General features: G+C 39.8%; 1 protein-coding gene across 15 annotated transcripts in view; it reads right to left on the reverse strand.

Moving 5' to 3' along the window:
* Window positions 1-21,918, reverse strand: part of TENM2 (teneurin transmembrane protein 2) — a 1,251,785-nt gene that overhangs the window by 143,864 nt on the left and 1,086,003 nt on the right. For 12 of the 15 annotated variants that reach the window (XM_043596358.1, XM_043596374.1, XM_043596343.1 and 9 more), the window contains 3 exons: window positions 9,059-9,253; window positions 3,187-3,387; window positions 1,254-1,466 (listed from right to left, as the gene is read on the reverse strand). In XM_043596358.1, the coding sequence (XP_043452293.1) occupies window positions 1,254-1,466; window positions 3,187-3,387; window positions 9,059-9,253 (609 nt within the window). The remainder of the gene's footprint in view (window positions 1-1,253; window positions 1,467-3,186; window positions 3,388-9,058; window positions 9,254-21,918) is intronic. The other 3 variants (XM_043596352.1, XM_043596365.1, XM_043596382.1) reach the window with 2 other exon arrangements.

The following is a 21,918-nucleotide window of genomic DNA, read 5'->3' on the forward strand; positions in this document are numbered from 1 at the left end:
AGATTGCAGAAACAATTCACTGCCAACAGACTGTCCCGACAGGGTCCCAGTGCTATAGTCATGGCCTGGATTGGCACGCTGCCCCTCAGATGTCCAATTACATGGAAATGGGGTAAATATAATGCAGAATTCACTTTTTCTCTGCTTAACCACTCAAATGAACAGCATGGGAAATTGAGTCTGACCTCATGAGTCAGCCCTGGACAAGTTCTTAACCCTGTCTCTCCCTCCAGGAACCCAATCTGTTGACTGGGGTCCTGGGGTTAGGACAGAGGGGAGGCCCCCAAACTTGATGGCTAGATTCAAAGATAACTCCAAGAAGGCAAGTCAGTAGTTTGCTTGGAAACTTCTCCGAGAATTTCCTTGCAAGTGAGTGTATTAGCCAACTTGAGCATGAACTCAACCCAACAAAAGCAAATCCTAGAGGTAAAATGACACTCAATTTGACACCTTCATAACTCCGACTGTCAGAGGGATATGGAAAACCAAAGAGCGTTGGCTCCCATCTTCTCAAAGGGATAACTGGATACATTCAATCCAGTATTGTCCTACCCTAAACCACAATATTGACCAAAAGCAATCAAAATCAAAACTGAAGAAACTTGGGAACGATTACTTCTCAAAAAAGAAAACAATCTTAAAAAAAATTTCATCAAAAAACGTAGAGAGAGGTGGCTGAGTGAGAATGACATGGGACTAGAGGTGGAGACGTTGATCAGTGGTGGTGGTGATGGGGAGGGTCAAGAGCCCAAGGATGACACCTTGCCTTGGGATAGCAAGAGGGTGCTCAAACCTATTCCAGTGGTACCTGGCTACCCAGGAAACCTGGGAGTCCTGCCTGTATCTAACCTTGTCTAAAACAGCTCAGGTGTTGCTGGCAAGCAGGGATCCAGTGATCCATCCAGCTGGGAGGGTATTCAACAAGGAAGGACTTGCAGACCACGGTCACGTAGGGTGCTTGAAACCTCCAGGTCCTGACAATTTCCCATGCATGTACATTTCTCCCTCCCCGAATCAGTAATTTGAATGGATTTACTTCTCTAGTTTTGTTCTTTTCCTCCCAATATGGAATTCTGGAAAAAAGGGAAAGACTTTTCTAGTTGGGGACCTTGTTTTTCCCTTCTCTATCCCCTTGAAGATTTGGAGAGGCAGCAGGAATGTTGTAGAGCACTCATATCCCTGAAGGAACAGCCAGTTGCAACGCACGACCATCACTATAGATCTACGATTTATGAAAATAAAGCAATATGTGCCTGTTTCGGTGCCTGCCGTTTGCCTACCAATGGTGCAGTGTTCACCATTCCAGCCCTCTCGGCATTCACATTTGCCATCTTTACAGGTCCCGTGCTCAATGCAGCGGGGGTGGCACACGCGCTGGTCACAAGCTGCGCCTGTCCAGCCCTCTTCACAGCGGCAGGCTCCCCCGATGCAGACGCCGTGAGTGCCACAGTCTACTGAGCACACTTCTGGAAGAAAAACAATGATTACAGCTCAACACCACAGCTGGCAAAACCCTCCACTGGAGGCCAGACCACACACATGGCCTGGGTCCCTGGAGCAGGCCCCAAGGCCCAGCAGGTGCGTCACCTTGGGAGGCCTCTCCACTGGCTGGGTATTAATTTATTCTTATGTAGTTTCTAGAGCAGTGGTTCTCACAGTGGGGTCCCTGGACCTGCAGCACCACCATCACCTGGGAATTTGTTAGAAATGCAAATTCTTGTGCCTTGTTTGGACCTCCTGAATTGGAAACTCTGGGCATGGGGCTCAGAAATTTGTTTTCACAAATCCTCCAGGTGGTTTTGATGTGCACTAGAGTGTGAGAATGAACCACTGTTCTAGAGCTTGAGGCCATCCCAGGAGGAGGTCACACAGTGGCGATCCAGTTTGGCAAAGCTACCCAGGAGGTGCCATCTGAAAAGATATATGTGCATCCTGACTCCCTAGTCAGCTGGGACTTTTTTTTTTCCCTGTTGAGAGCCTGAGCTGACCACCAGCCAGCTGGAAACCCCACAGCTCCATTCCCCTAATGATTGCACACTCACCCATCACCCAGATCGGCACCTTGTGGCAATGATGACCTCTATGATTGTGCTGCATTTACACAGCCTCTTTCTCAAAGGAGCTCAAAGTCTTTTGTGGTTGGGGAGGAGACAGACAGACAGATAAACACTCGCTGGCGTTCCAGACCTCTCACTCGAGGACAAGCACGTGCCAGACATTCATCCTTACGACAGACTGCTAAGGGAGGCATGGCTCATTGTGCCAGGGGAGGGAAAACCCAATCAGGAGGGGAAGTGACTCACTCAAAGTCACACAGCATGTAGGCAACACGGTTGGGTCTCAGATTGAGGGCTCCCCCTTCCCCATCCTCTGCAGAGCATGGCCTGGACCACCAGCATCAGTGTGGAATCCAGAGGTGAGTGGGCTTAGAAGACGTCTCAAAATAGCCCATTTTAACGGACTCTTTTTTTTCTTTTGGAATGAAATATTCATTTCTTTCCCATTGTAGGCAAAGCTTCACATATATTCCCTTCCTGATTGCCATGGCAATCTGACAGCTGTCTCACTACCCAGAGGAAGGGGGCGGAATGATGATCGCTTGCTTGGATAGGCACTTGTCACTGTGAATGGAACCATTCTCAGGTAGGTTGGGACTGGCTTGAACTGTTGAACCGTTCCCTTTTAGGGTCACTCGGGAGGGAAGACACATACTCTTAATTTTAGGAAAATAAAGTGTATAGTGCAACTTCATTATTTTCCTGTCACTGGAGTATTGCAGAGCTTTATAACATGTTCACACAGCACCCCAAGGGAGCCTCTTTTCTGTTTTATAGGACGTTCCATTCAGTTTGTCTGGGACTGAATTGTTCTGTTTTGTTTTCTGGTACCTTTAGGGAGTGTGCATAAGAAAACCTATAATGCAAATGGAAGCATTCCTCCCGGGCCCCTCATCCATTTGTAGTGATGGAACAAACGAGGCACAAGAACCTGCGGTATTTTTGTGTGTGTGTGTTTGTTTCTCAGGATCACAGACTTCATGACTGAGAAGAGAGTATGATAGGCCCTATGCGATTAACCTAAGTCCCTTTATCCCAGTGAGAAGAGTAGATTCCCATCCATTTGGGCTCATGGAAGACCATAGGGCATGAGTATTGGGAAAAGTGAGGAGGAAACCTCTTGGCTTACCAACAGAGCAGTCGGGACCCATCCAGTTGGGATCACAGCTGCAGAGACCTGTGTCGGGGACGTAAGTGCCATGCCCACTGCACTGGTCTGGGCACTGGACTCTTGCCAGCTCACAGTTTAGACCACCCCAGCCAGGGCTGCAAAGGCATTCTCCATTTACACAGACCCCATGGCTGGAACAGGTGGGATCCAAGCAATCAACTGAAAAAAAAAACAAAGAGGACAAGTATTGATCACTCATGGGAGTGGGCCATGAGACACCACCTTCCTGCTGAAGAAGCCAGTGATTCACTAATTCTTATCCTCTTGGGAGCAAATGGAGCAGCCCAGGTAATACTTACGTGGTCTCTTGAAGAACAACCCATAAAGAATTCAAGGATTTTTATGTGCCCAAACACCGAATCTCCAACTTGAAGAGAACGTAAGAGAGAGAGGGGATTTTTCAAGCAGAGCTTTAGTGGGAACCAGATATAGAGGTGTGTCATTCAATGTTGAGAACCTTGTACTTCTAAACATTAGTACTTTAATTATATCATATCAGAGCTTCTGAGCCTGGAACATGAATACTGGTGATATCTCTACATGTATCCCCAAACCCAATTATCCCTCACTATCAGAGAGAAAAAGAAGGCTCATTCTAACTTCACTAATATTTGACTTCAGATGGTAACAAAGGATTAAAAAGAAAACCAATGAAACTTATAAATGAGTCACTTTCCTAATTAAATTTCACTTAGGCTAAGTTTAAAAGTAGTTTCCATTCGTTGTCACACATCTACAACAGGAGTCAGTAAAAAAAGCAGTATAGAAGGGGTGAAGCTAGGTATGGAATGATCCCAAAGAGGTAATATTCCTAAATATAATCATGAGTGGACTGAATGGCGGAGTCTCTAGCTGTGGCACTGACATTCCCTCAGACTGTCAGTCAGAAGAGTTAATGGTCAGATTTTGGTCACTGTCATTCTTGCTAGTTTTATCGTCTGTTTGGCCATCTAAGTACTCAGAGTGGGTATGCATCCAGTAGGTAACTTGAAGATTCCTACTCTAGATTCAACTCAAAGTGAGCTGCCAAATCTTCTCAACAACAGGACTTTTGCATGGGAATTTGACTCCAAACCTTGGATGTTCATCCAGCCCCAGAGTTGGATAAATAGGGCTTTTTAGAGGAAGATCAACTTCCTTAGGTATTTCTAACAAATGATACAATGGCATTTGAAGATGAGAGAAATGTACACCGTGGGGTTTGGATGGCAAACAGTGGTTTTGCAGAGAGCTCAGATGTTGTCTTGTGAATCGGAGAACTAGGGAAGTCTCATCACCTTATTTAGCTAAGACATACATTTTCTTCATTTTAACAGCTTGGAAATCAGCCCTCTCGGCCTAGGTTAAAGCATTTTCTTCTGCCGTCATCTGGGGGCACAGCCAGCTTGAGACCACTTTAAATTCTTTTTTTGAGGTTTTTTGGACCACTCTGCTGCTGTAATTTAGTCCCTCATGTGCATGTGTGCCATTGTGTAGTTCAAATTCTCAGAGATTTTGATTTCTCTCTTTGCCTGATGCCAAGATTGAAACATACAAGATTTTTGGCCTCTTAAATAGTTCACCATGACACTGAAATGGCAACCCTTTGGGGTCCCAGCTTTTTGTACCATAGTATCAACTTTTTTTCTTCTTATGGCATACAAAATAATGGTATGTTTTAAAATTGATGATACATTGGCTCTAAATATGACATTTAGATTACCCATGCCACAAATGATTTCATTCTGGGGTATGTCAGACATCAGGAACTTGAATTTATTAGAAATCACACTATTCCATGAAGTTTCCAAAGAGCAGTGCTCCCTTGAGGCAACAATATGAATTTTCAGTGTAAAGACATGTTTCTGATCTGATCCATTTGAATCTTCTCAGGAAGGTATTATTTATGAAAACCAGCTCAAAACTATTTGAGCCATGGGGAAACAGCAGCTGCCATTGATTATAAAAAAATAAAAAATACACCCTCAGAAAGGGGAATTTCAGTGATTTATTATTAGGTGGAGACGTTTATGATGATGCTACTTGCTCTGGTTGCAATCACTTTAACGGTTGAATTCATTGTCTTCGGTACTATCACTTCTGATGATATAACCTTTTCTAACACGTTCAAATTTTCTCAGGATGGTGGAGTGCATCTGGAGGTAAATGAATTGAAAGTTTCAAACAAATAGAAGACATTTACAAAAAGCCTGTGCAACGTCTTTGGCATCTGTCTTGTTCTTAGAACAGTCAAAAAATATAGTAGGTGTTCAATACCCAGTTGCTACAGGAATGAATGGCAGACTGCTATAAAGCATTTGTCATTACCGAGAAAAACTATGGAGAACTAACAACAAAGAAATGGTGCTAACAACTTCTTGCTTTTGGGAAGCATGCTGTGTCATTTGGGATCTGTACAATATGAGCTAATTCATTCAGAATCAATCTTGTCCATATTCTTCTAATACAAGGAAATCCCAAAGTTGTATTTTTTTCCTCTCTGCCCATCTCTAATATAGCAAAATCAAAATATACACAGAGATATCTCATGTGCTATGTGTCTCAAAAACTACCCTCCATCTATAATTAGCTATTTAAAATGTTTGGTGAGGTGCCAACAGCTAGGAGCTTTCAAAAACTTAAAAAAAATATACCATACACTTTTTCTTAAAAGGATGAAATAAAAAGTAATATACACCTCCCTAAAAGAAAATAAGAAAATATAGTTTTTCTTCCAGACAAGTTAGCTTTCTCTTCTCTATCTTAAATTATAGTATGGAGAAAAGAAGAAAATCCACTGAGATATATTAGTCCAGGAGTGGAATGTCATCAAGAGAATCATTTATTGTATCTAGATACATGAGCCAACCCTTTCAGTTATACAAGTAAATATGCTTTTTGTGCTATACAATTACAGCAGCTGATGGAATAACTAAATCCAGACTTTAAGAAGAGCAGTTTCATTATGAATTTTAAATTTGGTTCCAATTTCATGAGATGGTCTTGTGGCCACATCCTTAGAATCTTTAGCAGGCAGGAGGGACTATGGCATCTTACAAAGCTTTATAAATAGAAACAGTGTTACACTTAAAAGGGGGACAGTGGCCTTTACCAGCTAAGAACCATGTGCCTTACAACACCAGCCCCTTGGCAGCTGAAATCATTAGAACTCATTTAGTCTTGGGCCCTCTGTAGGTTTGACAAAAAAGGGTTGTGAATGCAATTTCTATCCCTAAGGATAAAAAAAGAGGTCAAGGAATTTTACAAACAATATGTACTATAAACCCCTGAAGAACCATGAATTACATTTATGAAGTTAAATGTCATTGAAAAATGACTCAACCATGAAACTGACAAGAAAACATGGCTGACTTGAACTAATATGTCAGTTCCTCTCTCATCACCTGCTCACTCCCCCAGATATCATTAAATGAAACCTCGTGAATCCATCCTTTCATTTTCTTGTGCAAATTTGTTAATAGTACAACAATGTTTATACAGCAAAAATGGAGGATGGCAACTATTGATTTCGTTGCCATGGCCATTTCAGGTAAATTGTCTGAACGTTATGACTATGATGAATATCAGAAATAAAAAGCTAAATGGAAGAAAAAGTGCTGATCCAGAGTTTCTGATTCCATTTCCTATTTTGAAAACAGCATATGAATCACCTCAATTCATTCTTTTTGGGTAGCAGAAATCAATAGAGGAGATTTCATCCTTTTATAATGATCCACGTGGCTTTCTTGTTTTGTTGGATGGTTAATTCATTCCGAACATTTAAATAAGACTGGTTGGTAGAGTAAGAAAGTTGAGAAATCACTTGAAATTCTACTCACAAAGATATGTACAATCTTTACTGGAGGGAAAAAAAATTCTAAGACGGGCAATGTCATTGCTTTATCATTTCGTTCTCGCCAAATGATGTATGCAAAGGTCGTTTTAACCTTTCTTGTCATGTTATTGGCCTCTCCCATGTTTTCAGCAAATGCAGCTTTGCCTTCTGCAATCCATTTATCTTTAAGAACTTTAACCTTTCAAGCAGGGTTATTAAATCAGTCCTTCCTCTATCCAAACTCCCAATTTGGTTTTATGATGCAGATGGAGGGAGGCTACCTTTTATAATAGAGGGGAAAAAAAACATATAGAGTGTTGAGCAAATGAAGATCTGGGGGTCAGACTTCTGGGTCCCATTAATGGCATTACCACTGATGTATTGGAAAATCTTAGAAGAATAATGTCATGGAAGCTGACTCTTTGTAGCCATAGTTCTAAAAACTATGAAATGGGAGATTTCAGAAGGAGAGCTTTTGTATGTTTATCTAAGGATAAGCTACTGTCATTACTTTGTCGTGAGGGCTGTAATGATTTTTTTTTTTAATAGAACCCTGGAGATCTATTACTTAACAGGATGGGAGAATAGATCCACTTGAATCTGAGAACCTCATAGCACCTGAGGCCCCTTTTTCTCAGCTTGGCAGTGAGAAGCTGAGAGGCAACACAGGCATATGGCACCTAACAGAGTCTTTTCTAGGAGGACATTCTGTGTGGTCTTCTCAAGTTGTTTCACATGGGGTAGGTGGTGGGCTTCACTTTTTCCCTTAGCTTGTTGGGTGAGTTGACACTTTTTCCACTGGGAATGTGGGAGGGAAAAGTGCTGTTTGAGTTGCAAGGGGATGTTTGCCTGGGAGACACATGTAGAAGAAATGTGTTCAGCTGGAAAATAACAACTGAGCCAATTTGAAGGGTGGGAGTGGGCCAGGGATAGAGAGCATCAAGGCTCTTACCTGACTACGAACTCTGGTTCATGCTTTATACTGAGAGAAACAAGAGATGAACAAGCCGAGACTGTACTATGGAAGCACAAATACAGAGGGGGAAGAGTGACAGGCAGTTTGTCAGAGTTCCTTCGCCTTATAGGTCTCAACACCTTGTACCAAATAACTCTTCTACAAGCACTAACCAGAGTGACTAGGACTGTAGCTGGCTTCTGATCAGCTCCAGAGCGGTGCTCCTTCTCAATCCCTGTACTGCCTCCTCCATGCCGCCTTCCTGCTCACTGAGTCTCATCTCTGATAGTGTCTTTTCAGATTGGATTCAGTTTATTACACCCCTAACTTTTCCCATGGGTGCTAGAGGCCACCAGAGTGCATGTTATACTGAGCATTTCAGAATTCACCAAATTCCAGTCCTGTGCTACACACCCACCCTCCTCTAATTCTGTGTGATTTAGGTTACCAGGACAATGTGCCCTACAACATGTCTCTAAATGACATGGCTGTCTATTGTCTTTCAAGTCTGACTGCTTTCTGTTGGTATTAATTTTTGTAAAATGTACACATACATATATGGGTACTAGATTACCAGGGGCAGTTTAAAAAAAATAAAACAACTATGGGGAACACAGGGAGATTAAGGATTCTTGTTTATTTATTTATTTTTCTGGATAGCTTTAGTAATTCCCAAATCAGAGGATTTTAAATAAAGCAGAAGAAAAGAGGAAGATCGGGAAGAAGAAGAAAAAAAAAGGGTAAAGAAGGAGCAGGAAGGGGGGGGGAGGAGGAGTTACAGGCAAAGAGAAGAAAGATAAGGCAGAGAAAGCAATTTAAAGAAGTAGCCAATTAACATAAAGAAGGGTAAACAAAGCATTCCTTCCAGAACCTCTCCACAGCCCTGTATTTTCTACAACTTCAGAAGTCTACAAAACCCAAGGCATTTGAAGTTCTCTGCGCAAAATGTTGAAGTTTCCTTTGCAAAATGTGGAGCCTTGGATTGGGCTCCTTAGCAAACGTCTGAGCCTGTAGTAGCCTCCCGCCTCTGCTGCTGCCCAGCCTGGCCCTGCAGCACTTACCTTCCTCACAGTGCTCGCCTTTGTGGCCAGCGGAGCACACACAGTTCCCATCAATGCAGGAGCCATGGCCCCCGCAGGAAGGATCGATGCACTGATTCATGGGCACATCACACTCTGCGCCTTTCCAGCCGCTGTAGCACTGGCACGTCCCTTTGGAATATTGTCCGTTTCCACTGCACAGGACGGGGCAGGCAGCTGCAAAAACCAGAGACAGAACACCAGGTCACAGGGGGCAGTGCCTGAAGGGTTGTGTCTGTCTATGGAGGCAGAGCCCACCTGGCATTTCAGCTTTGTTTGCAATGTTAGAGGTTGGAAACTCTGGTCATGGAGGTGCGGAGCCATCTTCAAATAAACAATTACTATCACAATGACAACAACAAAAATGCTACTAGTAACAGCAGCTACCACCAATTAGATGCTTATTATGTGCCAGGCATAGGGTCAAATGCCCTATGTACAATTTATTCCTTAATCACCGTAATCGTTCTATGAGGTGGAGGCTAGACTCTGGATGCCTGTTTTACAGATGAGGCTCAGACTGGTCAGATTAGGCAGCCAAAGCCACAAAGCTCAAAAGAGGGGGAGTCCCCTTAGAAAGCAAGTTGGCCCAACTCTAAGCTGTGCACTTGATCAATCTACATGGATTCATGTGTTATTATTAGTGGTACAGGAGATTAGGATCCATTTTGCTGAGTATTTAGCTAATTGGCTTCTATTCCTGACAACTTTATGTCCATTAAAAAGAAGTGGGATGGGCTGTGGTTGACACACTCAATCTCTTTATGTTTTAGCTTCCTTATCTAGACTACAAAGAGATAAATGTGTAATAAAGAATAGACTAAACATGCCTGGACTATTAAGAAAAAGAAATCAAGAAGGGGAGGGCAAACCGAAGATCTGAAACTTGTAGTGGTTCCTGTCCCAGCTGGGACTCCCCTGCATTTGTGCAGAGGAAGAGGGCTGAAAGTCATTGAGGACCATCTGGTATGAGATTACCCAATGTTTTTCACCAATCTCGGCTCAAATGTGCCAATTCACCACTTTTAGAGATCAAGACTGGGATTTTAGTGGTCACCTTCAGTCTTTGGACTCTTCCTTTCAGAATCGGTTTGTAAAGAACCTAAGTTTCCAATGTGGCTTCTCATTTTGGGCCTAGAAGGAGGGCACAACTGCCTGCTTTGGAGCTGGCCCTCAGGAGCCTTCAGAAATTACCAAGAGAGATGTTTCAGAGGCTCCTGGTTTACCCATGATTTGGAATGCATGGGTTCTGAGAATTTTACATGTACATGTATGTGTACAGACCAAACTATGTCACAGGACAGGGATGCAATTAGATCGCTGCAGTCAGTGGTGCCACCCGGCCTCATCAACTGTCCCCTGTTGTCATGTATCTATCTTGTTTTTATAGTAATTAGCTTTCCTTCTGTGAGAGTCTAATTTCCCAGAAATTTAGTAAACCCCTTGAGGACAGGACCATGTTCATCAGTGTTGATTTCCTTTTAGCTCTGCAGTCATCAATGTTGATGTAAGTAAATATTTCTCCTATGTTCCTGATATTTAGACATCGTCAACTAGGAGGTTATGGCAAGCACTAAATGGCCATTTATGAAAGACATGGAAAACACAGTTTGTGGAATAGACCTCATGCTGTACACCTGGTACCTTTTTCTGAGGTTTGTAACTTAATTACAAACTTTTCTGAAAAAAAAACATCTTAAAGTTGACATATGGTTGAGGGATGTCCTGCCCTCCCCCCAGTGTTTTATTATAGGATAGTTGTGGAAATTATTTGGGCTATGATTCTTAGCAGAATTCTCATCCTTCTGGATCTACCAGAGAAAAATGAGTTCAAAAGTGAGAACATCAAAGCCACATAATTGACTCTGGATAGACTCTCTTTAAATGTAGAGAGCATGCTTTCTATTCCAGGATACTTTAGCAGAGGTCTGTACAGAGTTGCTACACATGCTGATTGTCTAAGGCAGGGTAGAAGAAAGCTTTGAACCCAGGGTGCCCAAGATACAGGTTAGGGACTGTGCAAATGTGAGGAAGCATGAGAAAAAGTATGGTCTTTTGAAAAGTTTTGAGAGGGCTTTGAAGAAAAAGTAAATTTGTTCTATGTCAGTTTCTCATGAAATATGCTAAGTTCTATGTCAGGAATGGCAAATGTGTGATGTAAATTACTATTCTCCCTTCCTGTACCTCTGCAGACATCATCAATTGATCATGGCATCTTGTTGCCCTGAGCCTAGACAGAGCCTCAAACCCTCAATGCAGTGCCCAGGTTGAGACCTGCAAGAAGGCAGAATTGGCATTTCAAGAGAAAATCCACTTTCCATTTTTGATCTAGGTAACATTAAAGATATCTCTTCTACTGGCAAGACTAGAATCGGCATCATTTCTTACCCCACTTCTACTCTAGCCCACTGAAATAGGAAACTAGTGAGAAGGGTGGCCACACATACAGTGAAATGAGCTTCCAAGGGCTGTTTCTGAGTTGAGGATTGTATATTGGACAAGCTGCCATGAACAGCAGAGAAAGTTACATCAAATCACCCCCACTGGACCCTCACTGCACCTTCTTTCCTCTCAAAGGGTGGAAGAGGGTAGAAAGTAAGGGGTGAATAAGTATTATCTTTATTAATTGATAAAATAATTACAATTATTTTATTTATTCATACTGCAACTATTTCTCTTCTGTAAAAACTCCATGTGGTGAAAAAAATAGGATTGTCTAGAAGGTAAGAATGGATTTTATTTAAAACCAGGTGCTTGGGAAATCAAATTTAAAATGTGACCTACTTAAATTACTCAGGGGAAGAAATGGAGACTCGTCAGGTCAGAGAATTCTCCACATTCTAAATGCAGCTTTCCTTCAGTATGTTTGCTGCATGACCACTGGGAGTGTGGTAAGAAATGCAAAACACTGTGGTATTCTCTGGAAAGCAAGGCACTGGATGGACTTGGCTGATGCCACATAAAAAGTGGAAGCAGCTTAAAGAGGAATGAATTTTTCTAGTAATCCAGGTGCCACTGGGGGCAAATGCAAAAGCCAGATGAGAGCCTTCTAGTGGTCACTGGGCTCACCTGCATGGAGAGCATCATCCCTCAGGAGTAACTGATTCATTCTCAGACATAACTCAACCCAGACCGTCACAGTATGTAAGGCTCAGCCTGATCCTCATTTGAGAGGCCGAATGTGGGGACCTCCCATATTCATAACTTTTCTTATATTTTTACTATCACAAATCTACATGATTGTTTTCTTTAAATGACAGCTTATAGGACAAACAACTCTTGACTCCATGCTCTGCCCAGAGGTGATATGGAGCAGAAGCAGAAAGAGCAAAAATTTTGTTGTCAGAAAGACCTGGGCTTAAAAACCTGGCTTGTCACTTACCAGCTTTGGGAATTTGGCCAGATCACTGCATTTCTCTGAAATCCAATTTTATCTTCAATGTATCATTTTTTCAGACTTAATGGGAGCATTAAGTGCAATTATGCATGCAAGGACTCAAAGTAGTAGCTGACACATGGTTTACAATGACCAGATGTTCCCTCTTGAAATTCCAGACTGAACCTCCAAAATGACTTCAAGGGTTAATAAAATAAAAAATGCAGTGTGTCTCAAACGTGTGCATGCACGCACATACATACCTCCACCACCACCACCACCAGGCTATCAAATAATACTAATGGAAAGAGTTCATCTTCTTCTTTCCGCAATCTTCTCTGGTTGTGGGTGGGAGGTGGTTTTGGAATCACATGTGGAGTGTTTGATGTCCCTGCCTCTCTCTCCTCTTCCTGAGGCTTACAGTAGCAGAACATTGTGCATTCAAGCTACTATTTAAAATTAATTAAGATGTTTGCACAAAGTGACTATTCTTGTTTTACAAATCTAGTAAATAGAAGCTCTAAGACTTACGCAGAAGAAAAATAAATTACTGCTGCCACTAACAAATGACAAGTTAACAGGCTGATGACAAAAAAAAAAAATGACACAATTTAGATTCACCTAAATGTGTAAAGCTCATTTTAATGATCAAGCTGGAGGGTTTTTTTCTCCCCCAAGTTCTCGGTAAGGGATGAAATGAATTATCAGTGTTATTTGCTCAGTGGGAAGTAACAGGACAAGCCACCCATATCTTCTGTTTTCTTTTTTTTTAATGTTTATTTATTTTTGAGAGAGACAGAGAGAGAGAGAGAGAGAGAGAGAGAGAGAGAGAGAGAATGAGTGGAGAAGGGTTGGAAGGAGAGAGGGGGACAGAGGATCTGAAGCTGGCTCTGTACTGACAGCAGCAAGCCAGACGCGGGGCTTGAACCCACAAACCATGAGTTCATGACCTGAGTCGAAGTCGGAAGCTCAACTGACTGAGCCACCCAGAAGTCCCTCAAATGTTGTATCTTTTAAAAATTATTTGAAATATGATTGAAAGCCTCTGTGGAAAAGAGACTTGAGAATACTTGAACCTAGTCATCTGGGTAAATTGTCAAACTAACACTAACGATTAATTGGTTGTCTTACTTCCCAGTTAATCAATAAATACTTATGAATAACCTAATATGTACTAGTAGCTGGGTTAGGTGCTAGGAAAAGAATTATGGAGAAATAAAGATGCCTGATTGTCCTGAAGCAATTGAGGATCTAATATTTGGGTGATAAAGGCAAAGCAAAGCTCAGTATCCTTAACACCAAAACTGGTGTCCCATGGTCTTTCCACATTGTGGAATTAGCTTGGTGCTCAGCAAAATGGGTTAGGAAAGAGAAGTTTCATTTCTTGCTAGGTCCCTGCAAGGAGCTCATCTGCAGAACTAAGGTGGGGAAGTACTCTGACCAGGGAACTTGGTGGGATGCAGATCTGCCTGATTTGGATTCTTAGATGAGGACTTTTGTGGGCTCTAGGGCCTAGTTTGCCCGCACCCAGGCAAGGAGCTGAATCATAGCCCTACCCACTGTGAAGAGTGTCTTCTAGCTCCATGTGACCAGAATGGCTGGTAACAGCTCCTGGAAGCTGTGTAGTCCAACTGTGCTTGAGCCAAGAGGCAGACAGGAAGATCTGACTGCCCCCAAAGCAAAGCTAGTACCACGCATGGAGGCTTTCTGTGCTATTCACAGTAGGGGGATTAATTCATGCCAAGGCTGAAAGTAGCTCTCAACCCCTCCCACCTGAAGAGCATGTTTGGAAGTTGAGAGTAGTCTGGAGCCTTCCTTCTCCCTTCCACATAGGCAAGGGGGCTGAGACATAGCCCCAATCAGTGTGAAGTGTGTCTTTCAGCCTTATCTAACCAGGGCTGGTAAGAAAAATGTGAAAGCTGCATGGCCCAGTAGTACTAGAGCTGAGAATAGGGGAGGTAGAGCCAAATTTGCAGAGCGAAGCCAGTAGACCTGTTTGGCCCCAGAACTTGGAGTATAAGTCAGCTTGCATTAAGACAACAAAGAGTTTTACTGGTTTTAGAGTGGCTTCCCCCACAGTGCCCTGGCAGGAAATCTTATTTGGGGCCCTGCTTAATGCTGAATATTGCCTTCAGCCTGTGTGACCAAGGAACCTGCATAGCTCATTCAACAACCCTACATACAGTGGCATTTGAACAGAGAGCATAGCCTGTGGTTTCCTTTGTCTGTAGAGCAAAATGAGTGGCCTCATATGACCAAGAATTCAGTGAATACCCTGGCCTGATTCAAACTCTCAAACAATGAACTGTACAAACCTTGGGTCCTGGTTTGTTGCCCTGACTAATTCATAGCCCATCTATAATACCTAGCTCTAACCATTTATGAAGCCTGATCAGAGAATCCAGGCAGCCATGAAGCCCATCCCATAGCTTCACTTGGGTAGAGAACCAAGCCAGCAGTCATATCCAACTATTCTTAGCCAGTGGAAAATCCCTTCACCCTTGTCCTCAGGGCTCAAACAGTTGTCCTGCCCCAAAACAGACCATAATATCAGGCTCTACCTGCCCAGGGACATTACCATAAGACATATTCAGAAGCCCAAAATGAGCTGATTGGTGAGGAGCTATATCTTCCAAAGCAAACCTGTAAAATCTGCAAGAGAAGTCTCAACATAAAGAATCAAGGACCACAAAAAAATTAGGTAAATATGACACTACTGAAGGAAACTATAAAATTCTATACTGTACTGATCCTACAGAAATGGAGATCTATGAATTGTGAGACAAAGAATTCAAAATAATCCTCTTAAGGAGGTTCAGTGAACTCCAAGAAAACACAGACAACTAAATGAAATTAGCAAAACAATGCATGAACAAAATGAGAAGTTTGACAAGGAAATAGAAACCATCAAAAACAAAACAAAAACGAAAACAAAACTCAAGTTGAAAAATATAATAGCCCAATTGAGAATTCAATATAGAGTTTCAAAAGTAGTAGACTTGACCATGCAGAAGAAAGAATCAGTGACCTGGAGGATAGAATATTGGAAACTACCCAGTTAGTGGAGCAAAAAAGAAAAGAATGAAAGAGTGAAGAAAGCCTACAGGAATTCTAGGACACAATGAAAACAGATAACATTCACATTATCTGAATTCCAGAAGATGAGATAAAGAGAAAGGGACAGAAAGTATATTTAAAAGCCAGTAATGGCTGAAAACTTCCCAAATCTAGGGAGATAAATGGAAATCTAGATCCATGAGACTGAAACAAATAGGTTGAACTCAAATAGGGCTACACTGAGACACATTAATTAAATTGTCAAAAATCAAAGGTAAAGAATTTTAAGAAAATCAAGATAAAAGAGAGAAGTAATATACAAGGAAACCTGTATAGAACAATCAACAGACGTCTCAACAGAAAATTTTCAGGCTAGGAAAAACTGGGATAACATATTTCAAATACTGAATAAAAAAACTGTCTACTGAAAATTCTATACCGGGTGAAACTGTCCTTCAGAAACAATGGAGGAATAATGACCTACCCAAATAAACAAAAGCTGAGGGAGTTCATGACCACCAGACCTGACCTACAAGAAATTCTAAAGGAGTTCTGTGAGTGGAAGTGAAAGAATGCTAATTAACCTCAAAAACAAAAACAAAAACAAAAACGTAGTGTAAATCTCACTGGTAATGGTAAATATATATATAGTTAGATTTTGCAATATGGTAATAGTGGCACATAACTAACTTACAACTCTAGCTCTAGTTCTAAGTTATACAATTACATGTAAATTGTAATAGCAATAGCCTAAAATGTGAGTGGGAGAAGTATAAAATATATGAATTCTATTGAAATTAAGTTGTTTAAGATATTGTTTAAGATATTATATTGTTTAAGATATAATATTGAATTATATCTTTATTATATTATTGTTTAAGATATAATATTGAATTATATTGAATACAATATAATATTGAAATTATATTGTTTAAGATATTATATTGTTTAAGATGTTATAAGTTTAAGATATTTTATGTACCTCTCATGGTAATCCCAAGGGAAAATCTTGTAGCAATTACACAAAAGAATACAATAAAGATGCTTAAGCATACTAATGCCAAAAGATATCAAAACACACAAAAAGCAGGATAAGAAATAAGGAACAATGGATCTACAAAACAAGCAGAAAACAATTAACAAAATGGTAATAGTGTTTACTTATCAATAATTATTTATTAAAAAAATTTTAATGTTTATTTATTTTTGAGACAGAGAGAGAGAGAGAGAGAGCAGGAGAGGGGCAGAGAGAGAGGGAGACAGAATCCTAAGCAGGCTCTGTGCTGTCAGCACAGAGCCCAATTTGGGGCTCGAACCCACAAACTGCGAGATCATGACCTGAGCTGAAACCAAGAGTGGGATGCTCAACCCACTGAGCCACCTAGGTGCCCCTCGATAACTACTTTAAATGTAAATGATTAAAATTTCTAATCAAAATACAAAGAGTGGCTGAAAGGAAAAAAGACAAGATCCAACAATATGCTGCTTACAAGAGACTCACTTTAGCCATAAAGACACACAGAGAGTGAAGAGATGGAAAAAAAGACATTTCAAGTAAATGGTAACAACAACAAAAAGGAGGGGTAGCTATATTTATACCAGACCAAATAGACTTTTAAAATGATAAAAACAAACAAAGAAACAAGGAAAGTCATTATATACAGGGGTCAATAAGAGAAATAAGAGAAAAACAATTGTAAATATTTATGTACCAAATATTGAAGCACCTAAATACATAAAGTGAAAACTAACAGAGCTAAAAGGAGAAATAAACGATAAGATAATAATAGTTGGGGACTTTAATACCCCATTCTCAACAATGGATAGATCATCCAGACAGAGAATTGATAAGGAAATAGCTGATTTGAACAACAGTATGACTAAATGGACCTAAAAGACATATAAAGAACCTTCTATCCTACAACACCAGAATATACATTCTTCTGAAGTGCACATAAAACATTTTCTAGTATAAACCACATGTTAGACCACCAAATAAGTCTTAGAAAAATCAAGGTTAAAATTATAACAAATATCTTTTCAGACCACAGTGATCTGAAACTAGAAATCAATAGCAAGGGGAAAATGGGAAAATTCACAAAAACATGGAAATTAAACAGCATCCTCCTGAGCAAACAAATGATGAAAGAAGAAACTAAAAGTGAAAAAGTTTTCTTGGGACAAATGAATATAGAAATACAACATACCAGAGCTTATGGGATGCAGTATAAGCAGTTCTTAGGAAGTTCACAGCAGTAAATGCCTACATTAAGAAGCAAAAAGAACTCAAATAATAACATAACTCTATGCCTTAAGGAACTAGAAAAATAAAGAACTAAGGCCAAAGTTAGCAGAAGAAAAGAAATCATAAGGATTCGAGCAGAAATAAATGAAGTAGAGAACAGATACACAACAGGAAAGATTAACCAAACTAAGAGTTGGTTCTTTGAAAAGATACACAAAATTGACAAACCCCTCACAGGACTAACCAAGAAAAAAACAGAAAGAATCCAAATCAACAAATTTAAAAATGAAAAAGGAGACATAATAACTGACCACACAAAAATACAAAGGATCAGAAAAGGCTACTGTGAATAACTATACACCAACAAATTGGACAACCTAGAAGAGATGGAAAAATTCTTAGAAAATCTGAAGAAACAAATTACCAGTAAGGAGATTGAATTAGTAATAAAAAATCTCCCAATAAAGAAAAGCCCAGAACCAGAATTCATTGGTGAATTTTACCAAACATTTAAAGAAGAAGTAACACAAATGTTTCTCAAACTCTACCAAAAAATCCCAACTGGAGATCCTGTTTGGGAAAATGAGAGTAATCTGGAATGGCTCCTCTTCTTACATCCAGGCAAGGGGGCTGAGAATATACTTTATGAGGCTAGCACTGTCTGATACCAAAACCAGAAAATAACACTACTAGAAAAGAACACTACAGGCCAATATTCCTAAAAAATATAGATGCAAAACTTTCACCAAAATACTAGTAAACTGAATTTAGCAACACATTAAAAACATCATTCGCCATGATCAAGTGGGATTTATCTCTAGGATGTAAAGATGGTTCACATACATAAACCAATTAATGTGACACATTCTGTTAATAAAAGGAAACAAAATAATATCATCTCAATAGACACAATAAAAAGCCTCTGACAAAATTCAACATCCACTCATGATAAATAATCTTAACAAATTAGGCAAAGAAGGAATATATCTCAACATAATAAAGCCTATATATGAGAAGCCCACAGCTGACATCATACTCAACAGTGAAAGGTTGAAAGGTTTTCCTTTAAGATCAGGAATAAAACAAGGGTGTCCACTCTCAGTCCTATTCAACAAAGTACTAGAAGTACTAGTAAGAGCAGTCAGGCAAGAAAAAGAAATAAAAGGCATTGAAATTGGAAAGAAAGATGTAGAATTGTCTCTATTTGCAGATAACATTATTTTATATACAGAGAATCTTAAACATTCAACCAGAAAACTTAGATCTAATTAATGAATTCCATAAAGTTGCAGGATACAAAATCAACGTAAAAAAAATCAGTAGTATTTCTATATCTTAACAACAAAGTTTTAAAAAATAAAGAAAGAAGTTAATGCCATTTACAATAGTATCAAAAGCAATAAAATACTTAGGAACAAATTTAACTAGGGAAGTGAAAGATCTCCACTCTGAAAACTGTAAAACACTGATGAAAGAAATCAAAGAAGACACAAATAAACAGAAAGGTATCCTATGCAATGTATTTGAAGAATTCATAATGTTAAAATGTCAATACTACCAAAAATCATCTACAGATACAACGCAGTTTTTATCAAAATTCCAATGGCATTTTGGTCCACAAAAGACCTCAGACAGAAAAAGAAATCCTGAGAAAGAACAAAGCAGAAGATATCATACTTCCTGAGTTCAAGCTATACTATAAAGCTATAGTCATCAAAATAGTATGGTTCCAGTATAAAAACAGACACATAGACCAAAAGAACAGAATTGAGAGTCCTGAAATGAACCCAAGCATATATGGTCAACTAATATTTGGCAAGGGAGCCAAGGGTATTTACTGGAGAAAAGATGGTCTCTTCAATAAATGGAGCTGGGAAATTTGGATATTTGCATGTAAAAGAATAAAACTGGGCCCCTCTCTTACACCAGTCACAAAAACAACTCAAAATAGATTAAAGATTTAAATGTAAGACCTGAAACCATGAAACTTCTAAGAGAAAATGTAGGAACAAATCTCCTTGACATGGGTCTTGCTAATGAGTTTTTGGATATGACACCTAAAATACAAGCAACATAATAAAAAATAAACAAGTGGGACTATATCAAACTAAAAAGCTTTTCCACAGCAAAAGAAACCATCAACACAGTGAAACACAACTCTCAGAATGGGAGAAAATATTTGCAAACCCCGTGTATCTGATAAGAGGTTAATATCCAAAATGTATAAAGAAGTCATACAACAAAATGGAAAAAACAAACAAAAACAAAAACAAAAATTTAAAAATGGGCAAAGGGCCTAAATAGTACTTAATATAAAAAAGATATATGAAAGACTAATGGGTACATGAAAAGATGTTCAACATCACTAGCCATTAGGAAAATGAAAATTAAAACAACGAAATATCTCCTCACATATGTTAGAATGATTATCATTAAAAGACAAGAGAGAAAACCGTAAATTGGCATAGCCACTAAAGAAAACAGTATAAGGAACCTTAAAAAACAGAAACACTGTGATTCAGCAATTCTACTTCTGGGAATATACTCAAAGTAAAAAAAACCAATAACTAACTTGAAAAAGATATCTGCACTCTCATGTTCACAGGAGCATTGTTTACAATGGTCAAGACATGGAAACAATCTACATGTTCACTGATGGGCGAATGAATAAAGAACATATGATATGTAGACACAATGGAATATTATTCAGCCATAAAAAATGAGGAGATCCTACCATTTGCAACAACATGGATGAAACTTAAAGGCACTATGTTAAAGGCAATGTCAGACAGAGGAAAACAAAATTGTCCAATCTCACATGTGGAATCTGAAAACCAACAACAACAAAAAACTAAACTCATAGAAAAAGAGATCAGACCTGTGGTTACCAGAGGTGGGGGGGGCGGGGCGGGCAGGAACTGGAGGAAGGTAGTCAAAAGGGACAAACTTCCAGTTAGAAGATAAATACTGGAGATGTGATATACAGCATGATGACCATAGCCAACATTGCTGTATGATATATAGGAAAGTAGTGAAGACAGTAAAATCCCAAGAGTTTGCAACACAAGAAGAAAATTTTTTTTCTCTTGTCTTTTATCTTTTCTTTTTATGAGAAAGCTATCCATATGAGAGGATGAATGGTAGTTGTGATCACTTCACCATCTATATAAATCAAACTATTGTGTTGTATGCCTTAAACAGTGACATATGTCAATTGTTTCTCAATAAAGGTGAAAAAAATTCCATACAAAGATCTAAATAGAAAAAAAATACAAAAGCATGAGAAGAAATACTGAAGACTAATTTTATTTTCTTGGGAAGAGGATATGTAAGGAAGACAGATTCCAGAAACCGAGAAGGAAAAGATCAGCTTTGATTACATAAGATTTATATTTTCTCTACTACAAAGAATGCCCTAAACCAAATTAAGGGATGACCAACCCCAGGAAGAAATATTTTTAACACATTTTACAGAGTAGAGTTTGATATCTGAAATACACAAAGAGCTCTTACAAATCAATAAAAAAAGAGACAGATGAATGAAAACCTGGGCAAAGGATACAGAAATGTAAACTGCCAATAAAAGTATGAGAAGACACATAGCTTCACTAGCAGTTAATTAAGTATAGATAAAAATAATGAGGAGAAATAATCCTTGGCTTATTATATTGGGAAAAAAACATTTAAAAGACCACCAGGACTGCTGTGGCTGAAGGGAATGGGCTTTGTCAAATCCAGTTGGTGGGGGCAGAAATGAAAACTAGCCTTCAGGGGCTGGGCATAATTTGTCACTGTCTGGATAGCTCCCCGGCTCACTGTGCCCAACCAAGAAACCTAGTGATCAGGGCCTCAGTTTTCCCTCCCTATTAAATGGGCAGGGTGATAAAGAACTGTTTGTGTAGGAAGAGTGAGGAGGTTGGAAAGTAGAAGGAACAATTACAAAAGTACAAATGCAAAGATCATCAGCCATTCTGATCACAATAGTCACCTGTGACCCAAACAGCAACCCCTACTTCCTGCCTAGAACACTCAGACACTAGTTGGTCTCAGTGAGGGCAAGATCCAGCAGGACTCCCGTGAAGAGAAGGAGAAAGCAGAGGGCGCTTCTGACAGACAGGGGCAGAGTCTCTGGCTCAGAGGGCCAAAGTTCAGGTGCACCAACTT

The sequence above is a fragment of the Prionailurus bengalensis genome, chromosome A1 (genome assembly GCF_016509475.1).
Source record: "Prionailurus bengalensis isolate Pbe53 chromosome A1, Fcat_Pben_1.1_paternal_pri, whole genome shotgun sequence".
Taxonomy (NCBI): Eukaryota; Metazoa; Chordata; class Mammalia; order Carnivora; family Felidae; genus Prionailurus; species Prionailurus bengalensis.